The sequence below is a fragment of the Vicugna pacos genome, chromosome 7 (genome assembly GCF_048564905.1).
Source record: "Vicugna pacos chromosome 7, VicPac4, whole genome shotgun sequence".
Classification (NCBI taxonomy): Eukaryota; Metazoa; Chordata; class Mammalia; order Artiodactyla; family Camelidae; genus Vicugna; species Vicugna pacos.
Genome location: NC_132993.1, coordinates 82034530 through 82062495, shown reverse-complemented (window position 1 = coordinate 82062495; position 27966 = coordinate 82034530). Strand labels below are relative to the sequence as shown.

The 27966-nt window shown below is 45.0% G+C and overlaps 1 protein-coding gene across 5 annotated transcripts in view; it reads left to right on the top strand.

The window, feature by feature from the left end:
* The window catches only part of GLI3 (GLI family zinc finger 3), a 268288-nt gene that overhangs the window by 197248 nt on the left and 43074 nt on the right, over positions 1-27966 (top strand). For 4 of the 5 annotated variants that reach the window (XM_031679804.2, XM_072965243.1, XM_072965246.1 and 1 more), the window contains 3 exons: positions 8819-9032; positions 9643-9756; positions 11321-11461. In XM_031679804.2, coding sequence (XP_031535664.2) covers positions 8819-9032; positions 9643-9756; positions 11321-11461 — 469 coding nt within the window. The remainder of the gene's footprint in view (positions 1-8818; positions 9033-9642; positions 9757-11320; positions 11462-27966) is intronic. The other variant, XM_072965244.1, reaches the window with a different exon arrangement.

The window sequence follows — 27966 nt, the reverse complement described above, 5'->3', positions numbered from 1 at the left end:
TCACTCCCGCCTAAGACTAGGTGATCCACACTTACCAAGTACAGCCTGTCACCCCTACTGTCTGCGGCCCAGGCTAGTCTCGTAAATATCCAGTTAATGGCACTGTGTTAGGGCTAGTCTGACCTCTGCTAATGCCTTCCCCTAGAATCTGTGCTCCCATTGGAAGACGAGGTGTTTCAGATAACCCTCATCCTCTGGTAATCGTCCAGCAGACATAAATGGAATGAAGAAACGAGTCATCCACTCCGTCCTACCCGACCAGTTACATCTTTCTCACATTGGGTTTAATGGCTAAAATGGAGATAGTTTCATAGCCTTGTAGTTTCAGGTCTGGCCTGGCCAGGACAGACGTCTCAAGAAGATGAGAGTTGAGTGCCAAGAGGGGCAGGGCCACATGTCAGTGTGTGTTTTCTGGCGCCAGCACAGACCAGCTCTGCCCAGTGACCAGACAGCAGGGGTCTTCTCTGGGTGCCATCAGCCGTCCCCGCCAGCCCCCAGAGTAAGGATGCTTCCGGCAGGTCCAGTGCCATTTCCTGAGGCAGAGTTGAGACCTTGGCCCTGTGCTGTGGCCTGCTGGGAGGAAACATTTGTGTCAGAGGAACAACGACAAGTGACTTGGGCGGGAAACAGGGAAGAGTGAATGAGCACCGAGCCAAAGGACCAGTGCCCTTAAACTCTCTGATTGCATCTTCTACAAATGACGAGACAACCTTCGCCCCCAGCGGCAGTGGAAGTAATTAATACTAACTCAGAAAGAGACTTTTCATTTACTCCCCGATGTGGCCACTGGCTTTGTGTAGTACCTTATTTAATCCATTGCTCATGCGTCCCCTAAATATTGTATTGCGTGTTCAGCTACGTGCTGGCCACTGTGCTGGGCATGGGGGCTGCAAAGATGAATGAGACACGTGACCCCTGTCCTCGCGGAACTCACGGAAGGGAAGGGCCTCCCACCAGAGAGGAATGGGTCGGTGGAACAGGCCAGTCCCCGGGCTGGGAAGAGTTCAGGTGTGGAGGGACTCTCAGAAGCCCACAACCCCTGGGTTGGAGGTGGGCAGGGCCAGGCTGTGCACAGCCGTGGCCCACTGATCTGAGAACCGCAGGAAGCCTTCGAGGCTCCAGGGAGGCTGCCCTGTTTCAGGGACCGGAGAACTGGTGCTCAAGGACATCAGTGGGCTGAGTCACAGGCATTCAGCCACTTACCGAACCTGCTGGTCTCTCCGGAACCTACTCTTCTGTTCCCCTTACTTCCTGCTCTCCTAGAAATCCTCCAGTGGGAGGCGTGCCTGCAAGGATGGGCAGGAGATGCTATTCATCACAGGGAAATGATCAGTTCTAGGGAGGACCCCTTGTAAACACTCGACTGTGCTTTTCCTGACCACGTCTGCGTGGCTGACCAGGTGCAGGGTTTGGGTGCTTCCAGCCAGATCTCCTCGGAGACTGCGTCACTGCTGCTCATGTCCTTGGAGGTTTTGTCTGTTTGGCTGTTTAATGGCAACTCAGCTTTTAAAGCCTTTTAGGACACTCGCATCCTAGAAAGCCTAATGTATTTTTTTTCTTTTTTTGAGGGGAGGGGTGGTAATTCGCTTTTTAAATATTCATTCGTTCATTCATTTAAATAGAAGTACTGGGGAGTGAACCCAGGGCCTCCTGCATGCTAAGCACACACTCTACCACTGAGCTACACCCTCCGTCTCCCAAGCCTGATGTGTTTTTGTCCAAAGCATTATTCCAAGGGTGCATACGCCTCAGTGCAAACATTGGGGGTGAAACTTACTCACTTTGTGAGTGTGTTTATTTATGTGCTCATTACTTCTTCTGGGGCTGCGGGGCTTTCCAGTTACCTTGCCCTGGGAGCTTTTATGGGTGGACATGGGAGCTATTTTTTTTTCCTTTCAAATAGAAGCATATGCACGCGTGCGTGTCCCTGTACTTACACATATATCAGTGATAACGGCTGTTGGCCTGTTTTCTGCAAACCCGGAAAGAATTGTTCCCCCTTTGAGCGGCAGCTGCTGTGCAGTGAATTCCACAGCTGCAACCCGAAGGTGGATGACCTCGTTAGTACGATGGCCGCAAAGTAACCACAGAGTTGGTTTTGATTAGATGCCTCCTTGAAGCCAGTCTGTCCAATAGTGGGGCCCTCAGATTCCGGCGTGTGGGCTGTTGCCTGACTTTACCTCCAGTGCTGGTTTCGTGAGTGGGAGTCGGGGGGGATGGGATACCGAAAAGGAAGCAGCATCACTGGATCCTTCAGCGTGTAGAAAACTGGGTTAATTGCAGCGTGAAATGTCGTAATCCCAATGCCCGACCCGAAGAAACACACTATAAAAGCATCACATGAGTGTCTTTTAAGGATGGCCTAAAAAATTCACCTCCGAACAAAATTTTACCAACCAGGGCAGCTGAAAAAAATGTGTTTTGGGGACGTTAGTGTCGATTTTACATTTAAAACATTTTCTAAGATCTACAGTTGCCATATATTCTTCCCTCTTCTTCCCTTTGGGCGAGAGGCGGTGCCTTTGCACTTGGGTCTTTCCGTGACCACCCACATCAGGGCTCTACTGTGGTTTCGCTTCCTCGGTGATCTCAGGCCTGCCCAGCTCTCTGTGGGGTCCGCCAGGTCAGGGAGGGATTCTGGAGATAAACCTAGGAACCGATGAGGCTTTCCGCTGAAGCAAATATAAATAAAATGTGTAGGGTATTAATTACTCAGTTCTCCACACCTCCCTCCCCCTTACCCACATACACTCTGTCTTAACACATAGGAACCCTGGCCCTGAGACTCAGTGGAAGGAGATGTTCCATGCAACTCTAAGGAAAAACCATTATTTTTTAGCAAACAGGTAAAGCCATGTGGATTGACGTCATTAAACAATGAAATAGAAACTTTTATCTGTAAATACATATGGCTGGGTGATCCAGCCTCATGCCATCTTTCTCATAATTCCTCATTTTTTTTAATTTGCTTTTATTTGGAGACAGATCTCTTAAATTTTGTAATCAGCTCCATTTACCTTCCCAACATAAAGAACTTTGGGAGTTCGAGATGTGCAGATAGTAACCACTATATATAAAATAGGTAAACTGCAAGTTCATACTGTATAGCACAGGGAACTATATTCAATATCTTGTAGTAACCTATAATTAAAAAAAAGAATATGAAAAGGAAAATATATATGTATATGTGTGACTGAAACATGCTGTACACCAGAAACTGGCATGTTGTAACTGACCATACTTCAATTTAAAAAAAATCTACTGGATTATAAAAAAAAAGTAAATTAAAACAAAGAACTACGGCAGGCCATATGATGCCACTTCACTTGTAACATTTTATGCATCATACCATTATTAACTTACCAGCTTATCCCCTAGTCTCTTATCCCACTATATACAGAATTCCTGAAGTGTCTTCAAAATACATTATGGGTTTGTCTCACACGCTATTTTAATGGGTTTTTATCCATTTGACTTGAATACGAATGATTCTGAAATAATGTTTGTTGGTGAACGTCAAATGTGATTATGGATTTCAAAGTTATAAGCATTGGTTATCATTCATGTGTAACTTTCTAGTTATAAATAATGATTTTACTCTTTGGATGTATAAAAGGGATACGTAGAAAGTTCTCAGCTGAGACTTGCTGGAGTGTGTGGATTTTATGACATTTATTTTAGTTGCTTAACATCCTTTCTTTCACTTACACCCCAGATCTTAACCAGGTTGGCCAGAGTTGTTGAGATTCCAGGACAGGAGAGCTCCAGATAAGTGAGGTGTTCCTGTGCTGTTTATTGTAATACAAAGAAATGAGGCTCAGTTTGCAAAATTTGCCCACACTTTGCAGAAAAATGTTGACAAAACTTCACCTCTGCTTTGTCATAGAGAATAAATATGCCAACACTTTCTTAGAGGGCCAGACTTCGGAGTTTTTGTTTTAAATTTCTGGAAGAATAGAAGAAATGGTTCCCACGCAGACAACCACCTGCTAATCCCTTTGAACTCAGCTCAGAGTTCAAAGCGTAAAGGGGAGACTGACCCTGATTAGTTACCCTCATTCAGATGATCACGGGGTGCTGTCCCCGAGTCACTGCACACAATAGAGTGAGTGCCCCTTTCAGGTATTTTATAAAACAAAATCCTCAGTAACCATAGATCGATTTTGATGGATAGAAATTATATTTGGTGGACTAGGACATCACATTCACTACAGTCGGGGATCTCAAATCCATGTTTTTCTCGTTTTCTGCTCTTTGGGAAAAGAAAGGGCAAATTAACATTTAAATTAATTTATTCTGGTTTTATAGTCATTGTCCTAGAAGAGTGTGTCTCTCTAGAATCCCCTCTAAATATTGCTGCAAACCATATCTGGGGTGGGACATTTGGAATGCACATTCAGATATTAACAGTGCCACGGGCGGGGAGGGTGTAGCTCAGTGGTAAGAGTGTGTGCTTAGCATGCACGAGGTCCTGGGTTCAATCCCCGGTAATTCCATTAAGTAAAAAAAAAAAGTAGATAAATAAATAGGCCTAATTACCTGTCCCATAACCTTCCCCACCTCAAAAAAAAAAAAAAAGCTTAAAAAAGAAAAAACCGCTCCACGGAATCCCAGGACTGTGTTCCTCAGCCTTTATGACCTTGACACTTCTTCTTTTCCTCCGTGGCACTCACTTTTGGATGATTCTCTCAGGAGGCTTGTGACCGCGTTAGCGCGTTCCTTGGGATGATCTGGGCCATCTGACACTTCCTACTAATGTTATTGACTAAATGTCCATTACTAGTTACATCACTTTTTTATACATGTTTGTGTTTTTTTAAAAAAATTATCCCGTCTTTCACGTAGTCATCTAGAAAAGACGGGAACGCTGTAAAATTTTTCTTTTTAATTATACTTTTTGAGTGAAGAGGATTCAAAACTCAGAACGTAAACCTAACTGCTCTTCAGCTGGTCCCTAAAACAGAACAGAGTGAGTGGAAGTGGAAAGGCTTTGAGGTAATAAAGCTCACGTGGACCAAACTTTAGACTAGATCGTGTCCTTCGTTAGAGGAGACGGAAGAGATTTAGAACAATTTTCAATTTGCTTTATATTTCTAGCAAATTATGGAAAGGATACATGGGCTGTTTAGGGATTTTTTTTTTCAGGGCTTTTGAAAGTAGAATTTGCTCTTTCCAACCGCTGTCATCAGCAGTCTGTCCTCAGTTGCTGAAGTTCTCTAGAAAGACACAGTTCTCAGCATTGGCTTTGTTTATACCGTTTTAGAAACCCGTTGTCAGATTGCAGTTTACAGAGGAAAGCACGCTTCTCTCTGAAGTGACTCTCCTGAGTGTGGCAGGCAGAATAATGGTCCCCAAACACGTCCATGGCTCGCTCCCAGGAACCTGTGAGCGTATTACCTTACGTGGAGCTGCGTGACTGTGATCCAGTTAGGGATTCTGAGATGAGGAGATTGTCCCGGATCATCCAGGTGGTCCTAGTATAATCACGAGGGCCCTGGTCAGGGAGAGACGGGGGTGTCAAGAGTTAGAGGGAGTCGGCGGGGGGAAGGTTTGAATGATGTGGAGCCATGAGCCTCTAGAAGCTGAAAGAGGCAAGGCACCCGAGGACTCCCGAGGAACGCAGGCTTGCCCACCCATCTGGGAATTCTGACCTCCGGGGCCAGAAGACAGCAAGTTTGTGGCTATGTGTCGCAGCAGCCACAGAGAACTAGTACCCTGAGGGCGTGGTTCTGTCACTCACTGACTCCTCTTGAGTGGCTGCCCTGTGCCAGACGGTGTTCTGGGCACCAGGGGTCACCGGGGAACAAGACAGACCAAGGCCCAGTTCCCCTGGAACCTACATCCCAGATGAAGGGAGAGATTGTGATTTCCGAGAGCACCCGGTTGGTCGCGCAGTGAGAATGCAACTGTCAAAACCAGAACCTGATGGGAAGAGGGGCTGCAGATGATGGGGGCTTCAGGCTCTCTGTCTGGGGAGGTGACATTTAAGCTGGGATCTGAGTGTCGAAAAGGAAGCAGCCATGCTGGGCTCTGGAAGGACACAGCGAGCACCGGCATGCAGAGCTGAGGGTGACGGCTCACCATCCTGGAGTCAGAGAGCAGGATGCGGCCCGACCCCCGGATCCCCCACCGTGGGAAGTCCTCAGAGGGGGGTTCTCTGCCTGGACCCGGGAGGACGGCGGTCTCTTCGGTTCCACTTGGCGTCACGCGTGGTACCCAGTCATCGCCCATCCTCTGCTTCTTCTTTACACAACTTCCTGGACAGCTCAGCAGGCTGTTCTGAAAGCAGGAGGAGCCTTGGCCCTGGAATTCACTCACCCATGCTGTGACAGAGCCCAGAGCATCTCCTTCTGTCATCAGATTCTAAATAGGCTTTGTAACCTGGAGCAAGCAGCCTTCCGGGGCCAACAGCAGCGCCTGCCCTCGTGGGTTGGTCTGAGGCCTCTGCCCGTGTCCACCCGTGTCCCCCAGCGCCCAGCTCTTTACATGCAGAGGAGAGAGCACTTCCGTGGTGGCTCCTTATAAACCAGCAGGGACTGCTGAAAATCACTCGTCCATTCTGTGTATTCTCATATCCCTTGGAATCTGACAGTTGACCTGGATTTTAGAAAATGTTTATTCCTGCCCTGTGGTTTGACCAGCTGAAAACAGCCCAGAAAGAGGACACTACCCACATGGGTCAAAAGCTGTGTCTGCCGAGGTCAGAGACATTGCACCTGGACACGGGGCTGTGGGAGAGGCGGTGCTGGGCCTCCCTTTTGTCTTCTCTTCCACATCTTTTTAAAAGAAAATATAGACCAACCCCGTCTAGCTATTAACATTTATTTGTAAATTGCTTACATATACAACTCAGGGCATTTTCTTGTTGCGAGATGTTTTCTCTAACAGTCTTGACTATTACTTAGGTCCTTTTGAGCCCCCAAATATTGGGCCGCCCAGAATTAGAGGTGTCAACGACCCAAGGGGCCCCCTTCCCAAAACTACCTGGTCGTTCAAGCTCATGAAACTCAGGAAAGGTGCGTGGTGGTCTGTGTAAAGTCTATGTCACCTTGTAAATATGTGTGGAGCGAGGCCCTTTAGTTTTCCTTTGTTTTTTAATGAATACAATAAGGTAGTTTACACTTAGTAATACCCATTCACCAGAAGTAAAGGAGGGGGTGGTTAAATCATTGTGTTTTTTGATGAATGGCTTGTACACCGAAAAATAAATTGGACAAACTGGCATAGCTCAGTGAACATGAAATCAGCTATTAGAAGAAAGCTTGTGAACAAATTCTGAGGGAGATATGCATCTTTTGATTAATGCCCTATCAATCATCCACACGGCTACCTCCGCTAAGTCAGGCTGTAATCATTCATGCTTGCTTTCGGAAGCACTGGCAAAAACTATAGCGCGGCCAGAAACGGAGTATTATTACTGATTTCTCCCTAACTTCCTGGGAACAATGACTGTTTTCAGCAGGTTTCTGCTCTCCTTTATTAAAGAAACACAATGCAGAGTGAAATTTCCAAGCGGGGGGAAATTCTCCCCGGGTATTCTTGGTGATATTCAGTCTTGAATGGGCAAGTGATTGTAATACAGGGTTCTCTGCAGGAATAATAGTAATGTAATCCCATTGAAACCACCTTTTGTGGATTGTAGTCAAACGGACAAAATGTGGAGTCGTGTTAATGAGCAGAGTATATCTTCAGAATTATTCTTAAAGTTGTTGAAACGGTTTGAATTTTTGTTACTGTAATTATTATATTTTCAGTTAACACGCTTAACAGCAACAGTAATTAACCCAGCAGATTGGAAAATCTGCGTGAATTCTACCTTTGTCATTACAAAAAACCCTGATTCTTTCTGGGTCTTAACACACTCGGACAGAGGAAATATATATGTCTATGTATCTTTTTTCCCCATTGATTCTTTTTTTAAGGAAGAAATTTTCATGAGTGCAATGATAGTTTTTCATGCATTTTTAAGCCATTGGCAAATTCCTCAAGAGCCCTTCCTTCTTTTAAGAGGATTTGATTCTTAAACTGTGCTGGAGCAGAGGACTCTCTGGCACTGCCTGCCAGTCCAGAAGTCTTTAGGTAGTGGGGTGGCTTCCTCCGAACTTACTACAGGGAATACTGTGGCGTAATGAAGTGGTGACAGGCATTAGCATGTATAATGGGCGTTAATAGACATTTAATGCTGTTTAGCTAGAAGAGGGAGTTGCGCTCTCCCATTGGAATATTCCTCCATCGAATCCCATTGATCACCGATTTCAGCCGGGAGAGGTTAATCCATCAGCTCCTGTAACCAGACGGCACTGATGGAAATTCTTTAGGTGGCATTCTCGATGAACCAAGCTTTCCATCTCTACAAACAAATGAGTGATATGACAAGCACAGTGTTCAAAACACATTTAACCAATTGATTTTCTTTCCTCTTGTAATAAGATCTGGAGACATATGAAAGCGGGCAGCGTAAGCCGAGATGAAAGGAACCGCTCCGTGCACAGGGACGTCCGGGAGGGAGAGCGGATGAAAGTCCTATAAAGCATGGAGTCACCCGTCCTTTTTTTATATAAAGTTTGTTATTGCAATAAATAGCTCTTATTGAGCCGATGCCTTTTGTTTCCATTCCGCTGAATCTTATTTTGGGTCCCTGTGGACGCCCACACGTGTCCTGCCTGAGAAGTCATCTTTCCCTGGGGAGTTTCGAGATGCTGGTCAGTGATTGTTGAGCACAGTCCTGATGCGATTCGGGGACGTAGCACTGGGTACCGAGGAGCTAGCCTCCGTGTGCCCCGTAAATGACGGTCTTCCCTTCATTTCTCACCCGCAGCCCCGCCCTGAGCTTCACCTACCCTTCTGCACCCGTCTCGCTCCACATGCATCAACAGATCTTAAGCCGACAGCAGAGCCTGGGCTCGGCCTTTGGACACAGCCCTCCGCTCATCCACCCTGCCCCAACTTTTCCGACCCAGAGGCCTATTCCCGGGATCCCTACGGTTCTGAACCCAGTCCAGGTCAGCTCCGGCCCTTCCGAGTCCTCACAGGTGAGAGCCAGCCCGATGAGGGCCTGGTCCGTGTTGGTAATTGGGGAGGACAGCCATGCTGCCACACCAGCCACAAGTAGGCACGGACTGTGGCATTTTCGCAGCATCTGTACCGCAGCTGGCCTTCCCCGCCCAAGGCTGTCGTCTTCATTTCTGATGACTGTGCCCTCCTGTGTCTGGGCTCCTCACGAAGCAAGAGCTTCTTTCACGCGAGTCATTTTACCCTTGGTGGCAAAGCGGGCTGCCAGACCAGGCTTCCCCCGACCCTGCGCTGTCTAGACCTCATTTGGTAGAAGCATGTGGTGCAAATGTGTTGCTGTCACTCGGTCCCTGTCCGCTGGTCCATGGGGGCTCGTCAAAGCCAGGTCCCAGCTCTGCTCCTCAGAGGGAGCTGGTACTCATGAGTCAAAACCAAGGAGCTGCCTCGTGTGGGTCTCTTCTGGCTTTGAACTCATTTTCTGAACGCTGCTCCCTTGGAATAGTAGCCTTATCAAGTCATCACTCTGGGGCCAAATCAGCCTGTTGGTCCCAAGTTACGTGTCTTAGCCGTGGTCCTGCTCATGGATCGAAACCTAACTTTTGTCTCTGTCCCGGCCGATGTGACCTGCAGAACAAGCCCACGAGCGAGTCTGCGGTGAGCAGCACCGGCGACCTGGTGCACAGCAAGCGCTCCAAGATCAAACCGGACGAAGATCTCCCCAGCCCGGGGCCGCGGGGCCAGCAGGTGAGGCTCCGGGCCTCGGCGGCAGCCTCCCCTCCCTCCAGCCGCGGTGTCTTTCGCAGCATTTGCTTGTCTCTTTTCTCCAGGACTTGGCCAAACCCAGGCGTCGGAGGGAGGGCAGGGGCTGGAGTCTGATTCTGTTTTGTTTCTCCAGCTCAGAAGCAAACACACAAAAATGCAGGCAGCCGTGCAGGGGTTATAAACCGTAGTTCATGGAGTCCGTGGCTGCATGCATTTGCCGCTGACCACGGATGTGACCCGGCTTCAGTCCTTGGCCCTGATCTTGGCCCTGAATGACAAGCCCCTGGCTGTCAGCCTGAGCTGGACAGACCAGGGCTGCTTTTCACCATACTGGTCATGTTCTTCTTCGTTCTTACTGGGCCACTTCCCACTGGCCAGGAGGGGTCTGGGCACAAGGAACCTAACCTAAGGCCACTTTCATTCTGGTTCTTTGCCCAGAGTCTTGAAAGGATGAGTTTAAAAATTCCAATCCAGTCTCTGCTCTTCAGCACTTAGATCCTGAGCCTCAGTTTAAAACTGTGTAAATTATGCCTGTAATACGATCTTCTGGGTTCCCTGTGCCTGATATGGAGCTCAGTGGAATATTAATTCACAGAGACGGGTTGGACAAGAGTCTGGAGTTCCACAAAATCTGGACTTTGCAACGGCCAGGCTGCTTCAGCCCAAACCTCAGACTGCTTGAGCCCACATGTCCTTTTTAGGGGGCACTCGGAGGATGGAGTGAATGGATGCCCTGGGTTCTGAAATCCATCCTTCCTCTTGCGTTTTGCTGGCTGCACCTAAACACATGTATACGGCTTTTGCCATCCAGCCCCAGATCAGATCCTGAATGTATACACTTAATGATCTGTCAGAATTCTGAAAATTCTTTGTATTTGCATTTCTGCAAAGGTGCAAAAATATTATGCTGCCAAGCTCTAGATGCTGTGGTCTTGGGCAGGGAGCGTATCCTCGGAGACCAGAAGTTGAACCAAAGGGACATTATCTTTATAAAAATCCCCAAAGTGCCTCTCACAGCCGCCCATGGCTGGGAGAACAGAGTTAGAATTTGCAGTAAACCAGATCCCTGGATTCCAAAATATGAGAACAAACAGATTATTGAAAAGAATCTAACTGGAAGAGAAAGACTGGTCTTTGGGGTAGAGGCTACCTGATCTAGTTGAATTGCTTTTCTTAAGGGATGGCATCTGAGCATCTGAGGCTTTTTTCCCCTTTGTATTCGGGGCAGCAGGGTCTGGCCTCAACTTCTTATCATCATTCTGGGTGGGACTGTTGTCTTTAATCACAAGTTAACAACCTCTGAAGGTGCACTGGGTACATCTGAAAAAGAAAAAAGCAATGCACACAAATGATTCCATATGCTGAACTTTAATTCACAAAACCCAGTTGAGAGACTTGGCCTCTTATTTCATTTTCCCCGAAAAACTGCATCGGGAAGGAGGACAAGCCTAAATCACATTTTCCCTGTCGCTTCTCGTCCGTCCTTCCATTGTGTCTGACCTCATCCCTCTCTCCTCCTCCCTTCCCCCCACCCCTTGCCTTTCAGGAACAGCCAGAAGGGACGACTCTGGTGAAGGAGGAAGGGGACAAAGATGAAAGCAAGCAGGAGCCTGAAGTCATCTACGAGACGAACTGCCACTGGGAAGGTTGCTCGCGGGAGTTCGACACCCAGGAGCAGCTGGTGCACGTGAGTGAAGGGGGCTGGGGACCCGGGCTTTACAGCTCTGTGGCCTTTCCCGCGGGGTCGGCTCCCCTGACCCCGTGCTGAGTCAAGTTTCTTAGCGAGCCGCCTTGCAAACTGGAGAGGGCTTTATGACTTTCTGAGAAAAAAGAAAACTCTGAGCCACAGTGCTTGACCTGTTCAGTCAGCTAAAGCTTAGTGTAAAATTCAATAAAGTCTTCAATAGAGTGTAATGACTCTGATCCTGTAAGCCAGAAAACACTATTTCGAGTTAGCGACTTTGATGGTTATTGAGTAATAGTAAGCTGGACATGAATTATTATTAACCTTTTAACCAAGTTTGATTTTAACCAAGACCCAGTCACAATAGAAAAAACTTGGAGATGTATGGGAAGTCCTTTTTTTTCCCTTTCTCCCTTCCTCTCCCGAACCCTCACCGTCTAAGGAATCTCCTATTATTTTATGCAGCAGTTGGTACTCTCTGTGAGAAGGTAGATGCTTGGGATAAACCACTTACTAACACAATTTCCTGACTTGAAGCCAATCCTTGCAAGGCTAATAGTTTCCTAGAAAAAGTGACATGTATTTTCTTTTTTTTTATTGAAGTATAGTTGGTTTACAACATTGTGTTAATTTCTGGTGTGATTCAGTTATACATAAATACATACATATTCCTTTTCACATTCTACTTCATTATAGGCTGTTACAAGATATTGACACAGTAGGACCTTGCTGTTTATCTGTTTTATGTAGAGTAGTTAGTATCTGCAAATCCCAAACTCCCCCTTTACTCCCCACTCCACCCACCTTCCTCCCCGGTAACCAGAAGTTTGTTTTCTGTGTCTGTGAGTCTTTCTGTTTTATAAATAAGTTCATTTTTCTCATTTTTTTAGATTCCACATGTAAGTGATATATGGTATTTTTCTTACTCTTTCTGGCTTACTTCACTTAGTGTGATGATTTCCAAGTCCATTCATGTTGCTGCAAATGGTGTTATTTTATTCTTTTTTATGGCTGAGTAGTACTCCATTGTGTGTGTGTGTGTGTATGTGTGTGTGTGTGTGTGTGTGTACACCACAACTACTTTAACAAGTCATCTGTCGATAGACAGAGTGCTGCTATGAATATTGGGGTGCATGTACCTTTTCAAATGGTATGTATTTTAAAATGTGTTTAATGATGTATCCTTTTGCAAACTGCAGCATGGCCAGATTGAGAACCTCACCTTCCCTTCCCACACCAGATTCAGAAGTCTTTCCCTTGTTCCTGTGTCAGTTATTACAGACAGTGCAGCACACTCACCCCTGTCTCCCCGCATACCTGATTAGCCCTGTCTTTCACCCGTGCTTCATTTTGTTTGGTATTTTCTTGGCCCAGTGGAGTCTCCCTGGCCAATGAGACCAGGAGCAACCGAGATGGAAGGGCATTTAAATCTTCAAGGATGAAAAGATGTTAGCTCACACATGCCTGTGCCCTGAAGGCGTTAAGGATACTTTGCTATGCGTCGCTGTTTCATAAGCTTTACATATGACAGGAAATCTGACAGAGCAGCTTTCATTGTGATTTCTTGCTCCCGTCATACGCACACACCATACACACCCCGCTCCATTCTCTTTGCTTTTACATTAACTTTTGATTTCTAGATGATCCGTATTGCTTGAGAACCTTCCTCCATTTAAAGGCTGAGGTTAAACAATTCGTCACACATCCCATGTGTTTCGTAGGCTGCACGGGCTTTTCTAGAGCACCTCCTGCACCCTGGCCTGTCCTCTGTAACATAGCCCCGCCCTGTAGTTACGTTACCGTGTCAGACCCGTGGTTTGCCAGGTTGTGAAGTCCGTCATATTCAGGATGTTTTGAGGGTTTAACGTGACATCAGGGTTCCCCGCCTCTATTTCTTTTTTAACTGTGTCTCCTTGTAGCAGAATAGGAAGAATTACAGATTTCTTGCAAGAAACTGGAGAGTCAAATGTTCTGTATGAAGATATATTTTTCCAATGAACTTAATTTGATCCTTTTCTCTTTAATTTGATGCAAGCGTTATTTTGTAAGCCAGGCCTGACTTAACGGCCTTTTATTCTTGCTGACTGTTTTAACGGAAACTGCAGACATTGTAACACTAAAGAGAAACAGAAAGTTTGGAATTTGTCCTTTTAACGTGGGGAAGTCATCCCAAGGAAGAGAGGAGGAGGACCCTCAGCAGTATAATGAGTAAACAGCATTCCCCAGAAGAACGGTTTGTACAAAACCTGTCGTCATGAACCAGGGGTTGGCACTGCTGCCTTTTAAAACTTCCTTCTGAGGGAGGACACAGTCTCACGATGCCTTTTCTGTGGATAAGTCACTGCAGTTTCCCAGGAGCGCTGTGATTTTGGTTGAGCCATTATCAAATGAGGAATGAAATAGGAGCTGATTCTGTCTCCATTTAAAAGGAATTGAGTTCCTGGTTAGAGGCCAATTTTGAGGTGACATTTTTTAGGGTTGCAGTAACACTTTAACATTTTCACCGCCTTATACGACTCGTGAAGGCTTTTAAAAGACTGAATATTGCAAGTGTTTGTGTTTTTTTAATTGAAATCTAGTCCACTACAATGTTGTGTCAATTTCTGGTATACGTAATGTTTCAGTCACTCATATACATACATATAGTCCTTTTCATATTCTTTTTCATTACAGGTTATTACAAGATACTGAATATAGTCCCCTGTGCTGTGCAGTAGAAACTTGCTTTTTGTGCAGGTGTTTGTACTGAATCTTGGTGGCGAAAGGTTTTGGGTAGTGATCATGTTTTTACAGAGAAATCGGAGTCATTTTTAAGGCAAAGCTGCTTAACTTATCAACTAAATGGCCATCCTGTTGTCTGTTTTATCTTTAAAAAACATGTAATGAGTACATATGCATTGGAATTTTTTAATTCCAAATCAGCAAGAAGAAATTCATGTCAGACTGGAAGAAAATCCAATGTATTATCTTTATGGTATTAATTTTAGTCTGAGATAAATTATGTGAGTAAAGTAAACTTGGTTATGAGAATGAAAAATTGTAACTGACAGTAACATAAAGATACTTGTTTATATCGTATCTTCCACCTTTTTACTCAGTATCTGAAGTGCAGAAATTCCAAATTTGTACAGTCAAATTGATTTTGCTTTACGTGACAGATACAAAAGTGCCTCCTCACTTAAAGTGCATTTGGTAATTCTAGCCATGGCCCCATCTAGAACGGGCACTTTATTTTTGGTTGATTGAACGAACAGCTAGTTCAAGACCACCTAATTACTTTGATGGCAGATGGAAAAATGATCAGTGGCAAAACTCACTTTTTAAGGGGCAGAGGAAAGCATGAACTGTTTGCGTCCCTCTGACTTTCCGGGATGAGAGAGGACGTTGTGTGAATTAGTTGAATTTTCATGCTCTGGACAACCAAGAGGCAAGGTGTTAAACCATTCTGATGCTCTGCCTTATTTATAGCCAGGACCCATTCTTTTCCCCCCTCTTACAGTTAATAGAAAGATTCATGATTCTTCATGGTTGTCTATCTAGTGTCTGACAGTCCCGACTGCCTGCGAAAGCAAGTCACTATCTATAATTGATATCCTTCCGTGGAATAGGGTGCTGGCTCCAATTGAAGGGCTTTGCTGAAAGCTCTTAAATCCTGACAAGTTCTCCCCTTGTTCTGGTTCAGTCGCTGAGCTGCACGGTTGGAATTTCAGAGTCATTTGAACTTGGTGCAGAAGGAAGACATGTGTTTCCCATTAGCAAATCACGAAGTTGAAGAGGGGAATTAGGGACGTGGTCGACTCTGCCTGCCAGGTAGTCTCATTTTCAGCCTAATGCACTCCATGTTCTCTTGCAAAGATTACCCCGTCCCATTACTGTGCGAACAGATGGGCTAAATCCTGCTTCTGCCTCCCCTTCTCCTTTATTTCAAGCCCCTGTCCTTCTCCCGTTGTGTGTTTATTCCAGGTTTGCTGTGGGGTCTTTCTCACTGGGATGCTTAATTAATTTCTCTTCCCAGCAAGATAATTATACTAGGGCTTAGTTACTCTCAAGCTAGTATTTAATTTGTCGTAAATCTATTTCTGTGCCCAGAAGCTAAGAAGATGGATGTATACTTTTGTTAGTTGGCTTTTTGGTGGCTGTCCTTTGTCTCTTTCATAGTGTCAGTTAAAACAGGAAGAAGAGGGTCAGTGGGATATTTAGTACAAAAATTAACTTACAGTACTTTTGATTAAGACAAAACTTAGTACTGATTTGTCAAGACGCAAGCACTTTCTCTGCCCCGGACATCTGAAAGCGCATATTCTAGCGTCTCAAAAAAATTTAAAAAGTCCACGCTTTCCCTTCGATCCCATGTGAGTCTGATGTCGTGCATCACAGATTGCGAGAGACGTGAATCTCACATCTGTTTCTGAAAGTTGTAGGCTGTCGCTTCTCAAAGTGTGTTTTCTGGTCTTACTTTGTCTTCCATTTAGCTTTTGTTCCCATGTAAAACAGCTCAAACTCTGTCTTCTGGCCTGGCTTCTCAGAGAGACGAAGAGGCTTCCAAACCGTCCTGACACCCATTTCCCTCTCGTTATTAATTCTGACCTGGAAGTCAGTTCCAGCTTCGGCTCTTGGCTGATTGAGAAATAGCCAATATGCAGAGCCTGCAGCTTCTGAATGACATCGTGTGTGCCGCCGATCTTTCCAGAGGCTTTTTAGAAAGAGGGAAAATGAGGATACGTGAAGAACGCGTACCTCGGTGTGGGTCCCCGCTGCTGGGTGTTCTCCTTATGCCTGGAAACGTCACTGCTGGGACCTGGAAGAATAAAAATGGTCCAGTCACCGTAGCTGATGTCCACCTGTTCACTCCATCACTGCAACTCCCTCACCATCTATTCCACCCATCCAACCTTTCCTTTCTGTTGAAGAAATAACACCTATAATATTTGTTCCAAAGGTCTTTAAAAGGTCAAATGATTTTTTTTTAACGATTTTATTCCCCACCCTGATTCCCAGAGGAATAACCCTGCAGGGAGGACCTTGGCAGTTACACCGCTGGGGGCTCTTGTCTCCTGCCGGGAGGGCAGAGTGGCCGAGAACGTCAACGGTGTTTATGTTAGCCCCCAATTTCAAGTGGGTGGCGTGTACATCGCTGTCTTCCTCCATTTGTATCTTTCAAGCATAGTGTCAAAAATTCACCTTTTTGTACAATGATTAACCACCTACTTGGATTTTAAATGCGCTCTTATGCTGCAAATTTTGATCTTTAAAAGCACACTAGAGTTTCCTTTCTCAGAAGAATAGTTATAATCACCTTTGTTGCCATTTGAACACAAATTCTATACATCCGCAGCGTGAAAATGAAAGGCTTTCTTCTTAATATGGTAGAGATTGAGATATAAAGAAAGCACATCTAATCTGTAAAGAATTGATGCTTCCGTAGAAACGCCGGGGAAAAGTTAGGATGTGGTGAAGACATTATTTTCATATTAATACCATGATCCCAAATTTGCATTTTAAATGTTTTCCATCTAATTTTGATCCCTTTGCTAAAGTCACATTGTATATCTTTACCTAAGAGAAAATTGAGTTTAAGATGTGATCGGGGTCTCAGATACGAAGCAGAAATTAGTTTTGTGTGCACATAAAACCTAAAACGAATGAGTGGAGATTTTGATCTTATTTCCCCTACATGGAGTTGCTAGTTAATTTAGTTACTCTAATTATTTGGGAATACTGCGTGTGAAATACAGACGGTGAACCACAAACTTCAAAGGCATCCTTTGACAGTCGTGCCTCAAGGGTCACATTCCTTTTAAAGTTAGTGACAAAATTGCACCTGCAGAAATTGTTCCCATAAAGACACTCAGGAGATTCAGCCGAGTTGGGGGAGCATAGAGGGTTGTGTGGTCCACCAGAGAGAGCCTCCCAGGGCCAGCAGAATTCTGAGTGGCAGTCCCATCTCTGCCCTGACCCTTGGGATGACCTCCCTGGAACCATTTGACCCTTTAGAACGTTATATCACACTGTGAAACAGCCGTGAAAATAAGTGCCATCCCCAACATCCAAGGCCAAGCAGAGATCACATACAGCAGGCCTAATGGGAAACAGACAGAGGGTCTCAGAGAGGCTCCTCGTCTCTTTGTTTTACGGGTCTGTGTTTTGCAGGGTGGAGTGAGGAAGGGGCAGGGAGTGGCGCTTTTGGGTTGTGTGGCTTCTGCATATTAGCTCTTAAGGCTTATTTTATCTTCACTGTTGCTGAACTGAGATGTGCGTGCACTTGACTGAAGCCGGAGACCCCATTCTCCTCCCCCGGTGTGTATCTGACAGAGGAGACTGGGCCAAGACAGTTCACCTCCGTGAACCTTGGTTTTAGTAAAAGCAAGTGAAGGATCCGAATTGATAGTCCTTAGTGTAGTGATGGCAGACAGGTTTCATTTCAGGTGATAACTTACTGGCTGGCAGCCACTTGGGGAACTGTGCTGCGCTCTCCCCCACTTTCGGCTGGGGAGGTGGAGGGTGGGGACATGGAGCCAGTCGTGGGTGGCTGCCCTCAGGTTTCAGAGCAGGCAGACCCTCACCATCTGTCTCCAGGGTCGTCTTCAACTCTAGATTAAGTGCCCTCCAGAATAGATGTGGTTAATTTTTCAAGGGGTGGTGGTATATATTAATTACTTGAATAATTATTGAATTATTAAAATTGTCTTCTAACTAACATGCCTTAACCCATGAGTGAAGAATAACGCATCAATATTTTGAACAAAATATAACTGGTATTGAGTAATACCTTGGTAACTTTCCTAAATTTGTTCAGCCATTGTATACCCCTTGAAATATTTCATTAAAACCTTCATCCAAATAACAGTTTCTGCTATTTGGGGAGGATTTTCCTATGAAATGCTTTTTGATGGTTTCTGAATGATTCTTTAGGTGAGATTCTGGATTCTGCCAATAATAATTAGTCCCCTGGAATATTCTGTACACAATCAGGACCTAATACAAGAGGAGATGATGGTCACTTTGGGATGGGGACCTCAGTGGAGTTTGCTTGCCAATAGCACGTCTTGCTGGCCCCAGGTAGCCTCTTGTTTGTCGGGAAAAGTATGAGCTGACTAAGAGCAACTCACTAGAAGAGGGCCTGAGAGCTGCCCGCATGCTGCCCACTGCGCCAGCTTTGTGGTGGGCACATTGCCAGTGTGACTGGGACCAGACCCTCCTGGAGTGGTCAGCCTCATTGGGAGGGGGAGACAAGGAAACGTAAAAGTATAGTGAACAATATAAGGCAGGGCATAATGAAGGCATCGTTGTGTAATTGTGATTCTGGGGCTCAGAAGAGGAAGAAATATATGAGCTATATATGAAAAAATGTATATGAAATATATATGAGGGGAAGAAATATATGAGGGGTATCCAGAAAGGCTTCTGGGAAACAGGTGGGAAATATGGTTGAGGTCAAAGCAAGGCATGGAGGTCAACTTTTGAGGTATCATGATGATGATGAGGAGGAGGATGGTGATGACAATGGTGATGATGATGAGGATGGTGATGGTGAGGATGATGATGAGGATTGGGGTGATGATGAAGATGGTGGTGATGATGAGGATGATGAAGATGGTGATGGTGAGGATGATGATGATGGGAGTGATGATGAAGATGGTGGTGATGATGAGGATGGTGATGGTGAGGATGAAGATGATGGTACTGATTTTGTAAGAAGAAATAGCACGCTGTCCGAAGCTTTGGCTTGCCAATGTTCTCCTGAGACAGCACAGTGTGCGTTTCAAAGCTGACAGTCCTGGATTCAAAGATGGCTCTCCACACTGCCATGTCCCATTCCTTCTCGGTGAAACAAAGATGATAGTATTTACTTCATAAAACAGTTGGGGGAATTACCTTAAAAATTATACTCAACAAAATGTTAGTGATTCTCCATATAAAAATGAAAAATTTGAAAATATTTACTGGCTGCTAAGTCCATATGTGTTGCCTACAAAAACACGGTTTAGGTTGGTGTTCAGGCGGTGTTTACACTGGCATGTCACCATGAAGTTAATCATTGTATAAAGATGCTGACTCAGCCTTGGGTTCATGAGCCCTAAGAGAGGAGGACTGGAGAGGTCCATGGGCCTGTTCCTTGCACTTCAGATCCCTCACTGGACTTGTTTGTTTCTTGTTGAGTTTTGGAGCCTTGAGTGTCTGGACATCCTTCTGAAAGTTCTTCTTAATCACCCCCCTAAACCGGGGCTTCTCAATCTGGGCACCAGAGGGCCATGGGTTCTTTTATGGTGGAGGCTGTCCTGTTTGTTGTAGGACTGTTAGCAGCATGCTGACCTCTGCCGACCAGATGTTGGGAGTGCCCTTCCCCCATTGTGACAACAAAACAATGTCCTGGGTTGGGGGTGGAAATTACCCCCAGTACTGCCCTAATCTTTCTTCTTGCAATATGGGAAGAAATAAACAACAAAAGCAAAAAGGTATATTTGTGATTAAAGAGAAATTTTCTCTTCCCTAAATGTACTTTAATATTGTTTGGATTAAAAAGTAAAGATAGCCTCACTAGTCTCTTGCAAAAGACTATTTAATGTATATTATACATGTACGTCTCTGTGTGTGCACATGTGTGCATGTGTGTGTGCATGTATGTGGTGTGTGCGTGTGTGTGTTGTGCATAAATTGGCAGAACTTAATTTTAAAATCACGTTTGCTAAGGTTAGGCACACTCAGCAGTTCTCAAAAAGTCCCATAACCAGACAAGCCCTTTGTCGTGGTGGAGAAATCCCGTCACTGTTTGTGTGTGTGTGTGTGCAGCCCGAGGGAAGTCACTCAGACTTCAGTTCCTGAGATCATGGCAAGTGGGGTTGAATATCAGGCTCCCGCTGTGACATAAAACAGAGCTCCAGGAACAGAAAGCAATTTTCTAATGGAAGGACTTTCTGAAGATTCAGGGACATTTAGGCTTTCCTAAGATTAGCTAAATACTGCCGTGGATGGATTTCTTGTTCGTTTCTGGAACAATTCGTGTTGGCAAGAGAAGAGAACTGTAAATGGCATATCCTCAAAAGACTATGTGTAGACCAAGTCCTTAAACTGAAGCCACCCCCGCCCCACCCCATTACGAGCAAAACCAGCATTACTCAGTGAGTGGGGCTGTGGTGAGAGCATTGGATGATGTGTTGGAGATTTACAGTTTGTTCTTCATCTGCCAAAAACTGTTTCTGACTTTAAGTAAGTCACTCTACGGCTTCAGTCCTGAATTTCTCATCAGTAAAGTGGAGATAATATCTATCCTACTTTCCTCATAGGGTTTTTAAAGGTTTTGTGTGTGTGTGTGTGTGCGAGGATAGAATGAGATCATGACATGGAAATGCTTTGCATATTCTAAAGCATTATTCAAATATAAAGAGGAGTAGAATCCAGGAGAAGTAGTATTAATAAACCTGATTAATAGAAGAATGGTGAGATAAAGGTGGCTTTTTATCACAATAAAGAGTATACTTATATGCTCTTATATATAAGTACGTTGGTAATTTGGTTGTGCCCTCTGACCTCTGTAGGTTGTTGATCTTACCTGCTACGGTACATCATTGCCACCTAGTGGCCAATACACAAATTGCAGGCATAGTGTTGAGAAGAAAAAAGCCTATGGACTTGGGGTTGGGGACTTGATACACGCATCTTTTGATGTCTGCCCCTTTGGGTAAGGAGAACACGTAAGGCAGGCTGCTCAGGAGGAGTCAGAGCAGGCTGTTGGGAGGACAATAGAGGTACAAACAGAGCAATAGGAAAACAAAGTGAAGATGCAGAAGAAGGACTAAGAAAGGCCTGGTATAGACTGTATTTGAACATGGTCTTGAAAAAGCAAGTGGATTTAAATAGGGAAAGCCCATTGCCGGGAGGACTTGGGGCTCACGTGTGGAAAAGACAGCAGGAAGAAGTTAATGAATGCAGAAAGTGGGAGAATTTTCTCTATACATAGCTTAGACAGTAAAAGCCTCGAGTTTTGACACTTCTTTGAGTTAGAAATCTAATTACAAAATAATTCCTTCTGTGTTTTTGGACTGAAGAGTGGTCAGGACTGCAGCTTTGATGGAACCACAGTGTTCTGGAAGGCAGAAAGTAGTGGGAAGGAGGGCTAAGGAGCAGGGTAGCACCGTGTCACAGGCAACCTGACTGCCAGACTAGCAGTCTGACGTATATTCCAAAGAGGGTAAGGAGAATCAATTTCTGATGAGAGGAATGACTTGGGCTAGCGCGAGCTTTAGAAAGATGGGGGCTGAGCTTTGCCAAGCTGTACTGAAGACGGCCGGGGTAGAGTGGAGCAGGGCGGAGAGGGAGACTCTGAAGTGGCAATTGTTTCAACTTATTTTTGCAAACTTGGGAGGAGAGTTCGGAGACATTTCGGAGTTGTGGTTTTTGCAGTTAATGTGGATGTTGAAGAGGGCTGTTCAGAGAGCCGTCTGAAATTTCCAGTTGCCGACTGAACACCTGGGAGGTAGCTTTGCCCTCGGAACCCCTGTCTCTTGTGGGCGTGGCCCAGGCTCATTACTTAAGGCTCTCCAATTTCATTGTCTCTTTTTAAAGTAAGAGTAATCAGGGTACTTGGGAGAGTGATCTTGGGTGTTACCTTCGTGTTTCAGCACAGGTGATGTGTTCCCAGGAGCCAAGCTTTCTCTCTGGGACAGGTGGAAGAGCCAGGCTCATGGAGCACAGGTCTTCCCAGGCGTCTTTCCCTGGAGGTGGTGAAAGGTCTTTGCACCTCCCTCTCCTGTACCGCTTGGTCAGAGATGGTGCGGTTCCTACCAGCCAGATAAAGCAGTCAAACGAACTGCAAAGAAAACACAGCCCTCGCTGTATTCCCTTCGTGTTCAGCGGAGATAAACTTCACTGGAGTCTCAGTACTGAGCCATTTGGCTTCTGGCAGCCACTTTAATTGCTAAAATGCAGATTTTTTTTTTTTCTTGATCAAGAGGGGATTATTCTTGTTATCAATCCAGAGCATCTTATTTCAAGATGAAAAGCCTTTACGGAATTACAGATGCCAACGTTTGTACAAAGCTTTTTGGCGATTGACAACTCAAAGAGAAAGTATGATTTATTAGCCTATAATGGCTAACCCTGAGCGATGGTCTAGGTGCTACTGATTTGTGAAATTGCTTAATGTGAACTGCCTTTTTTATGCCGCCCAAGCCCCAGGTTACTCAAATAAATGTAGAGTCTCCATTACATGATGGGTTATGGGAGAGGGAAAAGGAAAAGGAGGGGCAGGGAGGAGAGAAGTGGCTTCTAAAATCCATCTTGGTGGTGCCTTTTACAGTAGTTTGGCTGATAAGCCGGCGGAGGAAAGATTAATAACGAGCCTTGTCGCTATCAGTACCTGCTTGTCGATTCTCTGTAACAGGGCTGTCTGTTCAGCATGGAAATTATTGATTAAATAAAAATTGCTATTAGATTGTGATGTGATCCATAATCACAAACAATGGTGGACATTCCTCTTTTAGATCCTCAGCCATGCATCAAGTTGTTTCTTTTTTTTTCCCTCACCGTAATTTATATTGTGGTGACACGTGAGCTCATTAGAATTAGCTTTTCTGCTCAGAGGCAGGAAAGCATGGCATGCGCAGTGCAGACCGGCCAGAAGGGGCGGGAGGATGGAAGGACCATCTGGGTCAGGAGCCTGGCCGGTTCATTCACTGGCTGCAGCAGGGTTTTTGTTTGTTTGTTTGTTTTTTAACTTTTGTTTAAAAATTTGCGTTAAAATACAGATTACATAACATTTACCATTTGCCCATTTTATTTATTTTTTTCTAGTTTTCCTGAAAGGTGTAATTGAAGAATAAAATTGTATCTACTTAAAGTGTACAATGAGATAATTTGATTTGCATATACAATGAGAAATGATCAACAAAATCACTTTAATTAACACAGCCGTCATCTCACATAGTTACCTTTTATTACGTGTGTGGTGAGAACGCTTAAGATCTCTCTGGGCACTTTTCAAGTGTACAATTCTTAAGTATAGTCACCATGCCGTCTATAGATTCTCAGCTTAGACATCTTGTAAATGAAAGTTGGTACCCTTTGACCCACATCTATGCATCTGTTCGTCCCCCCACTCCACTGGCCCTGGCAACCGTGATAATACTGTTTCTATGGCTTTCACTTTATTTTTTTTTAATTCCTCATGTGATACCTTACAGTATTTGTCCTTCTCTGTCTGACATTTCATTTATCATAATGTCCTCCAAGTTCATCCATGTTGTCACAAATGGCAGGATTTTCTTTTTTTTTTTTAATGGCTGAATGGTGTTCCATTTCTTGAGGACCCTCCTTACTGTTTTCCATGATGGCTGTACCAATTTGCATTTCCATCAACAGTGCACCAGGGTCCCCTTTTCTCCATATTCTCACCAACATTAGTTATCTCTTCTCTTTTTGATCATAGCCATCCTAACGGGTGGAAGACAGTATCTCAGTGTGGCTTTGATTTGCATTTCCCAGTGGTTAGTGATGTTGAACCCCTCTTCATGGACCTATTGGCCATTTGTATGTCTTCTTTGGAAAAATGTCCATTCAGATCTTCTGCCCGTTTTAAAATCGGATGATTTGGGTTTTTTTACTATCGAGTTGGATGACTCCCTTACATATTTTGGCTATTAACCCCTTAGCAGACGTGTGGTTTGCACATACTTTCTCCCATTCTGTAGATTGCTTTTCATTTTGTTGCCTTTGCTGTGCAGAACCTTTTTAGTTTGATGTAGTCCCACTTGTTTATTTTTGCTTGCACTGTGTTTTTGGTGTCAGATCCAAAAAATCATTGCCAAGACCAGTGTCCGGTGACCAGTGTGTTTACTGTGAGGAATTTCACAGTTTGGGGTCTTTAATCCACTTCAAATGATTTTTTGCTATTTCTGTGGAAGATGCCATTTGAATTTTGATAGGAGTTGCACTGAATCTGTACATCACTTAGGGTAGGATGAGTGTTTTAACAATATTAATTCTTCCCATCCAAGAACATGGACTATCTTTCCATTTGTGTCCTTTAATTTTTTTGAATCAATATCTCATAGTTTTCAGCAGAAGGTCTTAACCTCCTGAGATATTTTATTGTTCTTGATGCTGTTGTAAATGAGATTGCTTTTTCAAATTTCTCTTTCATTTAGATGGTTAATTATTAGTGTGTAAAAAACCCAGCTGATATTTGTATGTTTATTTTGTGCCCTGAAACTTCGCTAACTTGTTAATTAGTTTATTAGCTCTAACAGGTGGCTTTTTTTTTTTTTGGTGGAATCTTAGGGTTTTCTATACATAAAATCATGTCATGTATAGTCAGAGACAACTTACCTTCATCTCTTCCAATTTTGATGCTTTTTATTTCCTTTTCTTGCCTAATATCTCTGGCTAAGACCTCCAGTGCCATACTGAATAGAAATGATGAGAGTGCGCATACTCATTTTGACCATTTTAAAGTGTGCGACTCAGTGCCATTACATTCACGATTTTGTGCAATCATCACTGCTGTCTAATTCCAGGACATTTTCCTCATTCTGAAAGGAAATTATACCCATTAAGCAGTCACTTCTCTTTCTTCCTCCCCCATAGCCCCTGAAAACCACGAATCTGCTTTGGCTCTGGATTATTTGCCTATGCTGAACAGCTCAAACAAATGGAATCATATATGATCTTTTGTGGTTTTTTTCCACTTAGCACAGTGTTTTCAAGGTTCATCCACGTTGTGGCACGTGCTGGTGCTTCGTTCCTTTCTGGGGCTGTGTCACGTTCCATTGTCTTGACAATACCACACTTTGTTTCTCCCTTTATGCGTTGAAACAATTTCAGTGGTTTCCACCTGTTGACCATTGTGTTTTTATGAACGTTCGTTTTAGCTTCCACACTTACTTTTAAATCTTTGGGGTGTATTTCTGAAAGTGGTATTGCTGGATCACATGGTAATACTGGGTTAAATTTATTTGAGAAACTGCTAAACCTACAGCCGGTTTTAAGCCGTCTTGCACAAGCTCTGCCTTCTCAGTTGGTCTTAACCTCCAACCTCGTTGGCCTCTGTGAATACTCATCATTCTGCCTCCCCCAGAACCTCTCCTCTTTGCCTGGGCTCTGCCTGCCCTCCCTGGGCTGTGGGCTCTAGCTGGCTCTCTGGATGCTTCTCCTCAGAGCGCACTGCCATCTCTGGGCACACAGGCATCACTCAGCAAATAGTCCTATCCATCTGCGCTCACCACTTTTCCCCCCAGAGGGGTAAGACTGGCCGGACAAATGCATAGACCAGATATTCAGAGTGCTAGGTCATGTGGGCTTGGACAAATAAAATAGACTGGTAGGTGGACCAAATTTTATTTCTAAATGGTAACTCAGATGAACGGGGACCCAGTTGATGCTCTGATCCGGAGGAACGAACATAGTCCTTTCACGGTAGCTCATTTGTGAGTCCACAGCTGGACATTACTTTTATGATTACTTCTAAATCAGAGTCTTAAAAATGACCTAACTCACTACCTACCTTTTCTTTTAAACCAAGTACGATGAAGTCTAGAAAGGTCAAGAGCCTTATCTAAGGTCACTAATCTGGTAGTGGGTGGCTTTGCTGCCGACTTCCTGGTTCACTCATGCACGGATTCTCTTGCTTTAGATGTCTGCTCTGAGCATATAATGAAAGTTTGGTCTTTAGATTTCCTTAGGTATTAAATTTATGCACTTTACCGTCCTCTCCTTCACTCACCCCATCCCTGCCCTCCACACACAGTCCCTCTGGGTCTCTGTCTCTATCTCCGCTTTGCTCTCACAAGGGGAACCTGCCTTCCCCCACATATTTACTGCCAGTTGAGTACCATTGAAACATCACAAACGTCAGACGCCTGTATCCAAACAAAGGTGAAAGTCGCCCATCTAGGGCTGGTCCTCTTGACTCAACATAAAACTCACGCGCTCACGCAAAACATGCATTTGTCTTTTGCAGTAGCAAGGGTGTGTCATGGTTATATTAAACTTAGGCCTGGGAACAACACCGGAAGACAGCAGAACTTTGGGAACTTGAAATTCCAAGCTCTCAGGCACCACTCCCACCTGGCTTCTCTGTTCTTACTTACCAGTTTCTCTTAAAGCTGAAGCCCCTCACATGGAGAGAGGCAAGGATGGAACTTCTCCAGGGTGGAAGCAGTCAGCAGGCCAGACCCTTGGTGCTGTAACAAGACGCAGCCTCAGCCCCAGGGGTGCTCAGACTGCATGTGCAAGCTTCCTGATGGGCCTGGAGAGGGAGCACAAGGTTCTGGAGGGGAAGCTACCCCAAGAGAGTGGAGGGTTGCCCAGGAAAACCATCCTGACTGAGCTACCACAGCTCATCTAAGAAAGCAGACACCAAGTATGAAAAACATGGGTCCCAATGGAATTCTTTGATAAAGTTGGACTTTAAGGCATATGTACAAAAGACGGAAAGAAAGTGCAGGGCCTGCCTGGAGACAAGAGGGAGGTGTGGCACAGACTTCCCGGCCCACCTCCTGCCCGGTGGCTGGTGAGGCCTGTTGAGGTCCTCAGGATGGCTGCTGTGGGACCTGGGCGAGGAGAGGCACGGTCCTTGGAACGAACGGTTTAGCGGTGACACAGGGCCGTGGAAGCAAAACAGTTCACTTCCTAGTGTGCTCTGGCCTGTGTGTTCGTTTGAATGAACATGCACTTGAGACACGGAACTGAGGGTACATCAGTGACTCGGATGAGACCTGTCCCCTCCAAAACAGGGGGACAGCAGGGAAACAAAGGAGAGCTCCTGTCCAGCTGGAACGGGATGAAGATCATGGTTGGCAGAGGGGATCAGAAGCCCGTTGAGTGGCAAAATCTCTCGAGGCTTCTCCCATGCCAGGGGATCCAGGCTTCTTACAAATGGAACCACGAACCAGACATTTTTGAGCAATCCCCAAAATGGGGTGAGGGGCTGGGACACTGAAGATGGTACTTCTACACTTTCAAAGGGGGCAAGAGAAAGAAAACTCAAAATTACAGGTGGAGAACCTGAAGTCGCTTCTAGAAGAAACTAGATTTTTATTGTTAAAAGTTCGTTGTCTTATCACAAGATGACATTGCAGTCATGGGGACCCTCTGGGCTCACACACACACAAAAAAGTCATGTTAGACTGAGCTGGTGTTTTCTTTGGCAATACTGTTAGACTAGCTGGTCACGAGAATGCAGTGAAATAGGTGTTGGAACTTCAGCAAAACATTTAATAAGCACCTTTGGCCAAGATGGAGGGTGACGACCACACTAAGCAGTCGTTGGGCGGATAATGAGGGGGCTGGACATCTGCCGGGGGCCGGCTGCCGGGCTTGCCCCCAGCCCTGTTCCTCGTTAACAGTTGGATGTTTGTTTGTTTCCGGGACAAAGTCCTAGAGCTCAATTATCATCCAGGTGGTTTAAGAGGAATTTTGAAATCCAGGTAATGACTGAATCAAGGTCCTCAAAGATCCTGAAAAATCAAAACACTGCAGTAGCTCCAAGGAGATTAAAAATCAGGATAGTAACC